Source organism: Ruditapes philippinarum, unplaced genomic scaffold (genome assembly GCF_026571515.1).
Source record: "Ruditapes philippinarum isolate M1 unplaced genomic scaffold, ASM2657151v2 ctg21950_1_1_1_1, whole genome shotgun sequence".
NCBI classification, from domain to species: Eukaryota; Metazoa; Mollusca; class Bivalvia; order Venerida; family Veneridae; genus Ruditapes; species Ruditapes philippinarum.
In genome coordinates this window covers 1-11,841 of record NW_026856574.1, presented here as the reverse complement: position 1 = coordinate 11,841, position 11,841 = coordinate 1, and the positions used below count along the sequence as shown (strand labels likewise).

The 11,841-nt window shown below is 31.7% G+C and overlaps 2 protein-coding genes across 2 annotated transcripts; one reads left to right on the top strand and one right to left on the bottom strand.

The window, feature by feature from the left end:
- Positions 1–2: 2 nt before the first annotated feature.
- Positions 3–1,869, bottom strand: LOC132747021 (putative ferric-chelate reductase 1 homolog; the record flags this gene model as incomplete). Its single annotated transcript, XM_060736324.1, is given in 2 exon segments — positions 3–121; positions 1,698–1,869. Coding segments are annotated over 2 exon segments (170 nt in total), but the record flags the coding sequence as incomplete, so codon positions are not given.
- A 5,719-nt stretch (positions 1,870–7,588) lies between these two features.
- On the top strand, positions 7,589–11,299 carry LOC132747020 (DNA mismatch repair protein Msh2-like; the record flags this gene model as incomplete). Its single annotated transcript, XM_060736323.1, is given in 3 exon segments — positions 7,589–7,697; positions 8,071–8,120; positions 11,264–11,299. Coding segments are annotated over 3 exon segments (120 nt in total), but the record flags the coding sequence as incomplete, so codon positions are not given.
- Positions 11,300–11,841: the final 542 nt, after the last annotated feature.

Below are 11,841 nucleotides of genomic sequence, written 5' to 3'. Positions count from 1 at the left end.
TAGTGGAAGAACCCGAGGTAACCCACGTGACTAGATATTCGCAACCTTTGGTGCATGACGGGAAACATCCCTTTGTACTCCCGCAACCTGAATCCCAGCTTATTAATGCCCCTGAAATACCCTGAAAAATAAGAAATTAAAATAAAGCATTTTTTTAACTTAATACATGACGAAAGCAAATAGAGTTTAACCTGATTGTGACGACCTCTAGTACGAGAGTTAACCTTTGTCGAAAATGGCTCTTTTACTAGATTTCTGTATCTGATCAAATGACAGAAAGAAAGTTGAAGTTTCAGAAACCATTGTTTTTCCTTTATTTCATTGCTATTTTTCAAATATCTTTAAAAACAAGTTTTATAAAACAAGTAAACAACTGTACAAACCAAAGTTATTTGAGTTCTGGATAATCATCGTTATATTGCCTTTGCCTTAAAGCTGTATTTACATTTGATTAATTTGAATGAACATCGTAATTTCCAATATCAGTTACAAAACTTTAAATGGAAAATCTACTATCAAATATTCGGTTTACCACTTTCTTTAATATGAAAAAAAAGCGTTTATGAGATTTTCAAGATGATTTTGATCATAAAGGCTGTTTTTTTTAGCTTGAAAAATCAGAGAAATTGACGAATTGTCATTAGTATTTGATGAAAATGTTTACGTTACACATGTTAACCATAAATAAAGATTAAATACAAATAAAAACATATTTATTTGCTGAGCGATATAAATCATGAGGATTATTTTTTTGCTTTTAATGCCAATGATGATGATCATATGCATGACGAAAATGATGATAACGCAATGCTGATGATGACATGATGATTTTGCTGTTTTAATGGTGATGATGATGATGTTTTTGTTGTATTTGTTGTTGTTACTGTTGTTGTTGTTGATGGTGGTTGTGATGATGATGATGATGATGATGATGATGATGATGATGATGATGATGATGATGATGATGATGATGATGATGATGATGATGACGATGATGATGATGATATGATGTTGATGTTGTTGTTTATGGTGATGATGATGATGATGATGATAATGATGATGATGATGATAATGATAGCGACGACGACGATGATGATGATGATAAGTGGAGGAAGAGGATAACATCTTTGACAACATCGGTAGTGATGATGATGGTATCATAATGGTTTCTGTTAAAGCTGTTATTAATTTTACCAATGTCGTCATTGTCATTATAGTATAGACCGTTGTTATCATTTTACCAATACTATCATTGTCATTATCATCGTAATATAATGCAGGCATCACCATCATAATATTTTATCATTGTTATAATTCGTTTCATCGTAACATAAAATTACATTTTCACAATTTCTTTATATCACTAAATCATTATATAAAAATTATAATAATAAATATAAGTATCATCAATTACATCATATGATTATTATTATAATAATAATTTTTAGTATCATCAGTATATGTAATAATTATTATAACTATTTCCAGTATCATCATAATATATAATTATAATATTATTATCAGTATCATCATAATATATAATAATAAGTGTCAGTATCATTAATGTATATGATAATTTGTAATTATATAGTATAGTTGTCATTTCCATGATGGTCTTAAACATATATGCATGTATTACTCAGTATCATTAATAAATTGGTAATAGAAAAGATAAATGATTTAATTAGTACACAGACCTGCAAAGTTACATAGGTAACTAACAGAACAATCCAATTTGAAAAAGCCATTTCTGATTACACTGTCCTACACTGAAAACGAGCGTAATCGGAATGGGGCTCAATCGATACAGTGATGGCTTTTTATGCTAACGTTTAAATTGACGGCCTTAGAGACAGACAACTTAATCAGTCATGCGATTGCCTAATTTTAGTCACGATTTTGGCTCAAAAAAGCAACTAACTCATTCGGTCACATGATCCTATGGGTCGATAACGTTTTTTTTTTCTTTTGCTGGTATGAATTTTAATTAAGATTCATTCAAGTGAGGATCACGATTTGTAGTAAAAAAAGTCACGCCGCAGCAAATTATGTTGTATTGTATTACATTAGTCGGTTAGTACGTGTGTCCTTTAAAGCGGGTACATTGCAAATATAGGTTATTATCAAATATTTCGTCTACAAGTCACGTTTGCTTATAGATCTGCATAATATAAAACAAGGTATAAAGAATTGTTTAAATTGTACAGTGCTGTTTATGATGAAACAACGGTTAAAAAATCATATATATTTATAATTAAGTTGGCTTTTACAACCCTCATTCCGTTTGTATTTAGTGGTATAAAGAAATTGTGAAAATGTAGTAAATGTAATAAATACTAGTTTAATGAGGGAAAAAATTGGGTTCCTTAAGGAAAGCTCAAAGCGGCAAAATTAAAAATGTTGTAGGCTCGGTTTGATTGAGCTTGTTTATGGACGGAAGTGGTAAATAGAGGCTAAAGTCTGAATGCCCCCCAACAACCCCCCCTCCCACGCCCTGCACCGTTAGTACCAGAAGAACCGTGAAATATCTTTAAATTTCTCTTTAACTCATAAAGTGATGATTTGATCTATTAATCATTTAACTTTCTTCCTCCATCCCATTTTTAAATTTTGTTATATCGAGGTGTGCACCTAACGATGACCTCACAAAATAAAACATTAACTTTTGAATAGATTAAGAAATAAACCCTATACCCCTTGAAAATATCTTAAACGTGTAGAATAACTGAAAATTCTTTCTTTTTTCGGTACGATTTTGAATGAATACAAATTGACCTAAACTCTTTAAATTCGATCAATTTTTGGACAAATTACGTTGAAATCGAGCAAACAATGTCATTTGACTGAATAACAAGGGTTAAATAAATATTGCTGAAACGATGTATGCAAAGTGATCCACACAGTGCGTTTAGAATAAAAAAGTGCCCTACTTTTATTAGGTTTTTTTTTTGTAACTCCCGATTACCTAAATACACATAATATCATGATATTATATTCAGAAAACTTGTTTATCATTATAGGTAGATTTTATTATTTCTTTATATATTGGTATAATGGGTTCTGATTAAATGTTACCCTCATAAAATACATGTACATGTATTAGTATTAAAGGGGAGCGGTGGCCTAGTGGTTAAGGTGGTTAAGGTGTCTGTCTCTCAACCCAGAGATCATGGGTTCCAGCCCTACACGGGTCACGATAATGTCTCGTCATATGACACCAGTACTGGTTGGTTCAAGGAAGCGGACTCGAAAGTGATTAATATAAGTTGCAAGAATTTGTTTTAAAATCGAGCTTAAATAAATATGTTAAACCAGTATTCCCGTGAGATAATCGTTATATCATCCTGGGTGACATGACAAACACCCTCACAGAGAATATTCTGCGGGAGATATTTTTTATCACCCTTGGGTAACTTTTCTGTATATTTAAACAAATTACACATAGCCTCAGTACATTGATATTGCGGTATTGACGTATTATTATATCAAATAATTATACATTATTAAGTACAATACTGAATACTTTGCTGTTAATTAAACCTATATTGGACGAGACGCTAGATTTTTAACAGATGATTCACGTACATGAAAACACCCTTATTGTCAATGCAAATTACGGTTATCGTGTGTTTTAAATTAAATTGTAACTTGTGCTAACTGAATCACATTTCGTGATCAGGCATATTGTAATCGTAATAATTGTATGTTACAGGATACTGTATACATGAAGTAACGGAAATAAAATTTCTTTCTTTTTCTTCCTCTTATTTCTTTCTTTCTTTCTCTTTTTCTTTTTTTCTTTCTTTCTTTCCTTCATTCTTTCTTTCTTTCTTTCTTTCTTTTTTTCTTTCTTTCTTTTTTGTCTTTCTTTCTTTCTTTCTTTTTTTTCTCTCTCTCTCTCTCTTTCTTCTTTTTCTCCTCCTCCTCCTTCTTCTTCTTCTTCTTCTTCTTCTTCTTCTTCTCCACCCCCATTGATATACAAATATAAAAGTCACGAGACTAAATCGCTTGTGCACTTTGCTAACCAACTACAAAAAAAATGTACTGGTGTTCGGAAGACATGTGGAAAAATGGGCCAGGAATCAAACTTTTTGCCAAATGCTTATGGGTATATGTCTTTATATTTATCATTCCTTGAATTTTGAAGATCAAAATATCCAGTTACAATCACAATGCAAAAGTAAAAGTCAATTTGCATAGTTCAATAAATGAATGTTAGAGAAAAAATATTTTTGCCCTTTAATTTTCGAAATCACGCACATTATTGTGAAATAATCAAATGTATCTATGAACTATTTTCTTTTATCATATACTTATAAATGTGAAATTGAGAAACATTGATGACATAATATGTGTATATTTTTCATTTTCCGTAATTTCACTGTATATATTTATTTTTCACTGCAGTGAAACATGTTTTCCGTATTTTCATTGGTGTTTTGGCGGACTACTTTCTTCTTAATTCAGCCAATACAAAAAAAAATTAAGTGGAAATCTTTCAAATTGTAATGTCTAAAAGAGAAAAATGTATGTTATAAAAAGGAAATTGAAGTTTATTTTTCTATAAATACAGGATTTATTTTCATCTTGTGATATGAAAATTGTCATATTTCATACCACTCGATGAAAGTGTAAATCCTGTATTTATAGAAAAAAAACTTGAATTCTATTTTATAGAAAAAAACTTTTTAACATGGAAAGTCTAGATTTTGGGTAATTCCAAGGATTTTCATCATTCTTTGTTAATAAGTTTTGGAGATACAACTTTCACGCACACTCTTAATAATCAACTCGTGAAACGCAAGAAACTTGAACATAAGTATCACGAAAAATAGTCCCGTTTTAAACATTACAATAAAAAGTTAAAGGCCTAAAAATCTTCAGAAATGTCATTATTTATATTTCTTCAAACCTTATAATATTGATATGCTTTGATACTACTTTGTTTACATTTTTCTACTTTACAATAAATCATTCCACATTTATAGCTACATTTTTAGGTAACAAGAATCTTACATTTCTCTAAAAACCATTATTTATACATTATAGAACTCATATTTCATGTATTTATCTTTAATTAATTTGTTTCAATGGCATATTGTGCAAGATATCAACATCATAGCAGCGCATGAATACATTTCATGTCTTCGGCTCATTTGCATACCGTGCCTTTCTGGTTTTACCGAGTCAGAAAAGCGAGAAAACAATTCTCTAATACCTGAGAAAAATAAAAATAAATTAACGTTGATTGTTCAGCAAATATATGCCTATGATAATATAATTTTTATTTTGATTGATCATGTCGACTTAAAAAAGCTTTTACGGAACAGAGAACTAAGTGTAGACAATAGATAAGTAAACAGAACAAAAATATTTGGCAAACATTTTTTTCGAGTGTAAAACATACTTAAAATCAAATTACTAAATACACATTTATGACCGAATTTATCATGTATATTTTCAGATCTGTGTCAAAGTAGGTCGATTTATCCTAGCGACAAAGTAAATGTTATAAATCTATTTTTAAACTTGCATTTCATTTATAATGTTATTACTGAAAATGGGACGCGGAGGTCGGTTTTCACTTCCGGAACAGCTCCCCGATTATACCAAAATATCACACCAAAAGTCCTTATCCGATTGGTGTTAGATTACCTATAATATATTATGAGATTGCACAAAGAGCGAAATACACGAAACATTTATATAATTTATCCACGAGTCTGTATAATTAAATGTGTATGATTTATTGCGAGCACAAGCAACTGCTACTCTCGATAAGGTGGCATAGTGAGAACATTGAAAAAGACTTCTGTCAGGAGCGCACGTGTTTAATATTATGTTCGCACGTGTTAAGGACGTGAGTTTTCATAATTATAGACATATAGGTAAAATTAAAACTATTCAACAGAATTTCTTTAAACTTGGAATGTTGTTAGAATATGATAACAGAAACATTTTAAGCGAAAAAAAAATTTTGGTCACCGTTTTCGTTTTTGAGTTATCTGCCCGTAGATCAGACTTTTCTACTTATTTGAGGTCATTTCAAGGGCAGATAACTTATACATACTTAAATGAATTCTTTTTTTTTAACTTCTGGATTATGTTTTTCTTGTTATTGTTGAGTACAATACATAATAAAATGCAATTCCGTAAAGCGTTTCGGTTATTTTTTTTCAATGAAAATAAAGGTACTTTATATTCTTAAAAATATAGGCCAATTTTGAAGAAAAAATGCACAGGTTAAAAGAAGAAGTGGGAATAAAAACTACCCACTCTAAATCTATTCTTGAAATTTTGTATAACAACTAAAATGAAGGTAAGCTTTATGAAAATAAGAAAAAAATAATTGTTTCCCTTCTTGTAAATAATTTGCCCTTGAATTTTACAAAAAAGTCCAATTCAAGGGCAGATAAATCAAAAACGAGAACGGTAACCCCAATTTTTTTCGTTTAAGATATTTCTGTTATCATATTCTTACAATATGCCAAGTTTAAAGAAATTTTATTGAACAGTTTTAATTTTGCCTATATGTCTATATGAAAACTCCCGAAAATGTCTTTAACTAACAGGGTTAGGATTAACCCTAGCAATTACCCAAGCTTTAACAGTGACGGTAGTCAAAACGTGGGAAAATAATGGTGTGCACGTGGTAGATAATACGTGTGCACATTTTAGTTAATTTATATGTATACCCATGGTAGTTAACACGTGCGCACGTGATATTTTTTTATGCCTACTCTCTGCTCTTTCAAGCCGATATGTTATAAAACGTGTAGATTCCATACCTCGTACAAAAGTCCCATTCATGCATTTTGTCTGGTACGAATGGGCACCTGAGAATAACCACCGGACAAATAGGTTTGAGTGGTTTAGGCTAGGACCATTATTTGCTACAATATAAGAAACGACCTCATGACGAAAGATAGAACATTTGTATTTGTATTTCTGTAAGATATCTGGGGGTATATATACATCATTTTTATACAAACATCTTGAAAAAAAACTATAAAATTGGTGTACTATATGGAAATCCAATTGTTTTATAATTGAGTGTATTGGCAATGCTCTTAAATTATACATATTGGAACTGAAAGACTAAAATTAAATACAAAATAAAGTCGGGTAAATCACGTGAAGTGATGAGATCTATATATGTTTAAATCTAACAGGTTCACCGTTGGCTTTTTTTTTGGTTGGAACAGGTTATAAGTAAATATTATATAATAGGAGTTCAATGGTTTGTTTGATATATTTGGTCAATGGGATACGGCTCATTGAATGTTTTGATAGGAGAAAACATTTTCCTCGGTCAGAAAAGAATTCTAAGTCAATTTCCTTTACACTGTAATACTAATATATAGGTCCTATTATATGTGGAAGGGAAATTGACTTGGAATTCATTTCTGACTTATAATATATGTTTTCTGCTATCAACATATTTTGTGAACATAAAATGAGCCATACCCCTTTGTATTTGGTCAGATAATCCAACTTATAACATTGTTTTTCAATGAGGGTTTTCCCATGTGGGGGAGACATATTCGGGGTGTTCTAAGTAAAGTTACGCCAGTGAAAAAAAAAATCATTCTTCATAAAACATTATTTGCGCAACACCGTTTAATTTCCCGCAAAAATTGCATGTTCAGCAAATAAGTAGAAAATGGCAGTCCAGCCGAACCAAGAATTGAAATTAGGTATTTCAGTCATCTAATATTCATTTTCTTACCCTTCACTTTAATTTAGAATGACCGACTTGTAATGACAAATACCGACGAAGCAAAAAAGTAATATTTTTTAGTGTAATAGTGTTCGGACGAATCAAATTTTGGCTAAGGTAATTTGCTCTATGCATTTACTATTTTTCTAAGTGAAAGCTACTTTTGCTGATGTTTAAAACTAATATGTTCATAAAAATATGATTTTAAAAATACATAAACTGGAACACTGTGGAATGGTCTTGCAATACAATTTGATTTTGTTATTTAGGCAGTATCATGATAAACACATTTACATGTAAATTGTAAATGAAAACATTGTTATATCAATTATTGTGATTGTTTACTTCAGATTTATCACAAGAACAAGGATTTATTTCATACTATCGGTCCTTACCGGAGGTAAGAGTCAGTTAATGTGAACAAGTGAATAGTTTTACGTTCTTAACAAAGAGTGAAGTTTTTGTATTTATATTGTTTACAAATTATATGCCATAGACTAATTCAATGTTTAATTGCTTTTTTGTGTATAATTTATGCAGAATTTATTTCAGTTTTGATTGCGTAGGAAGCTATTAGCTCATAGACGCACTCTCATATCTGTTCCTGGAACCAACCAGTGCTCAATAAAAGAAACAGCGCTTGCTTTTGACGGGTTTGAATGCACGCAGCTAGGGATCCTATGATTAGTTGTCTGACCTGTTAACCACTAGACCATGCCCCTACAATTATTAACAACTGTACATATATTGAGCCACGAGGTAGTTAAAATGAATGGTTACCAATTTCTATCCGCCTGGCCCCTAGTGAAGTGGTAGGAGTTGGGAGGTACATGGTATGCAACAAAAGGTGTCTCATAAGTCAGAAATGGCTGGCCATTTTAGGAGGGATGACACTATTATAAACAAGACCTTTTTTATAGTAAAATAGCAGCACAAGGCAAAACATTTAATTTATACATAATTTGAACATGAAAAAAGCACAGTATTATAGCAGCAAAGCAGTGCAGCATGAGTGTAGGACAAAAGCCCCCCCCCCCCAGGCCAAAGCCCCCCCATCTAAAAATGACAAGGTGGACAAAAGCCCCCCCCCCCATGAAATTTACACATACTGTCATAGGACAAAAGCCCCCCCCCCCCCCCATCAAAAATACAGGTAGGACAAAAGCCCCCCACCCTAGTCCAAAAGCCCCCTTAAGGTTTATAGACCAGACTGATAACTATCTTTTTCACACGCCAAGTGTTCTAGAACTTGGTTTATACTTCAAATAAATCTAAACAAGTATGCGCCTTTCACTTTTTTTTCCTTGATGAGGGTTGATAAGCGATTCTCTGAAATTTTCATTTGTACGGTACAATATATAATAAACATTAAAACATTCATATCAATATACGAATTACACAATAAGTCAAACTAGAACTTTTGTACCTTTAAATTCAAATCTTAATGTAAATTATCTTTTAAATCATTTGCATTTATTTGTTAAGATTCTCAACAACAATTGTTTGATGGACTGGGGGGGGGGGGACTTTTGTCCTACTTGTAATTTCATGGGGGGGGGGGGCTTTTGTCCACCTTGTCATATTTAGATGGGGGGGGGCTTTCATCCGGGGGTGGCTTTTCCCGTGCAGCATTAATACATAATTTAAGTATGAGAAAAGCACAATATCAACTACATATGACTACAGTTATATACATAGTCTTATAATGATGTGCAAAATTTTAATAGATGGAAGAGAAAAACATGATGCTGCTATATGTACAATTAGTGTCTAGAGATGTAAAAGGGAACTTTTAGAAAGGATATCTTGTACATGTTAACCTTAATGTGAATGGTTGAATTGTAAATTTGCAAACTGACTGAAGTATCAGGTTGAAATTTATTATGCCATCTTCTATTCAGAATGGTTGGTAGAAACTAGTCGTACTAGTGTCTCATTATTTTTATGCCCCTGGGCATATAGTAATTCAACCGTCCGTCTGTCCGTTTGTCCGTATGAGGTTAACCTAGAACGGCAAGTTGGATTTTTCTTAAGTTCTACCTGTACCAATGGCTTCTAAGTTTACACACTTTCTAATCAATATAAAGTACATGATCTGGGCAAGTTACATAACTCTGGCTTTCATATTTACCAAGTTATTGCCCTTTTCAGCACTTAGAAAATGAATAATGGTTAACCTAAAACGGCAAGTTGGAAATATCTTAAGTTCTATCTATACTAATGACTTTATAATTTGAACACTTACTTATCAATACAAAGTACATGATATTGCCAAGTTATATAACTGTGTCATCCATATTTCCCAGTTATTTCACTTTTTTCACTTTGAAAATAGGGCCTTGTCTGGTTAACCTATTTCGGCAAGTTGGATTTATCTTAAATTTCTCCTAATTACTTAATTTAATGATATCTTTCATATTTAGTAGGTGGATACCTTTGATGGTCCTCTAATTTTTTGTGGAGTAAGCAGTCTCTAGGGTCAAGGTCAAGGTCACTAGTTTAAAAAATAAATATTAACATCTTTGCTCATACAGCCTTTATTTTTTAGTTGATGTCTTAGTTTAATACAAACATGTCAAGGGAGGTCCTCCTTTGGGTGTAGTAAGGGGTCATTTGGGTCAAGGTCAATGTTACCAATGTCAAGGTCACCAATGTTAAAAAAAGATTTTTACAGGTGTATTGACCTTATTCTATAAACAGATGTTATTTATAATTGAAAGAAACATAAACTTTGATGGAGTTAGTGGTCAGTTGGGTCAAGGTCACCAGTGCTAAAAATAGATTTTTACACATTTGCTCATACAGCCTTTATTAAGTGACAGATATATTTTATATTTGGTAGGAAGATAACTTGCATGGTATTCATCCTTTTGATTGGGATAGGGATCAGTGGGTCAAGGTCACTTGTGCTAAAAATAGATTTTTACACTTTTGCCCATACAGCTTTTATTTATTGACAGATGTATTTCATTATTGGTAGGAAGATAACTTGCATGGTATTCTTCCTTTGGATGGAGTAAGGGGTCAGTTGGGTCAAGGTCACCAGTGCTAAAAAATAGATTTTTACACTTTTGCCCATACAGCCTTTATTTTATTGACAGATGTATTTCATATTTGGTAGGAAGATAACTTGCATGATATTCTTCTTTTGGATAGAGTTAGGGGTCAGTATGGTCAAGGTCACAAGTGCTCAAAATAGATTTTTACACTTTTGCCCATACAGCCTTTATTTAATGACAGATGTATTTCATATTTGGTAGGAAGATGACTTGCATGAAGTTGAATATTTTTCAACTTCACAAGTCAGAGCAATGACTTGGCAACTTATATTTTTCACAATTACAAAATGCCATGACTTTGTCAAGCTATATAACTTGTGTTTACAATTTTTTGGCAATTTTTCTGTCCATAACTGAGTGAATGGGTAAACATTTTTTGAAATATTGCTACTGACAATCTGAGCCAGGGGCATTTGTGTTTAACAAACACATTCTTGTTTAAGTGATAAATGTTTCCATGTGTTGTTGTTTTTATTCTTTTCAGAAATCAAGCACCACTCTCAGATTTTTTGACAGAACTGTAAGTACATACAAGTAAAAAAAATTATACTTTAACTGCATAAAGATAAAAGTATCAAATTGTTTTGTAAGGAATTGGTTCAATGTTCAAAACAAAACACAAAAATGTGGCTAACTAATCCTTAAGTTTGAATTCATTGCCACTGCTGTTTGTAGTATATTCAATAATGTTGTTTAATATATATTTGTATAAAGGAAGCTTTACAGTTAGCAGACTTTTGATGGATTGTTAAAACATATCATGGTACATATCATGTTACAATTTGTGTCAAAGCAGTCACCACCTGAAGTCATTTTTTTCCTGATTTTATTCAAAATTTGATCATAAGAACATAACATGGCTGAGCAATCGTGTTAGTTACACAGTGTAGACAAGTTATAACTTGTAATTTGCCATATTAATAACATTTTCTCAAATGGCTAAATTGGCAAAATACAGATTGAGCCATTCTAGTGATGTTGGAAAGTTATCATGTGACAAAAAAAATTGACAGTGAACTAAATGACTCTATTCTTTCACATTCATTTATTTAAATTTTTTGT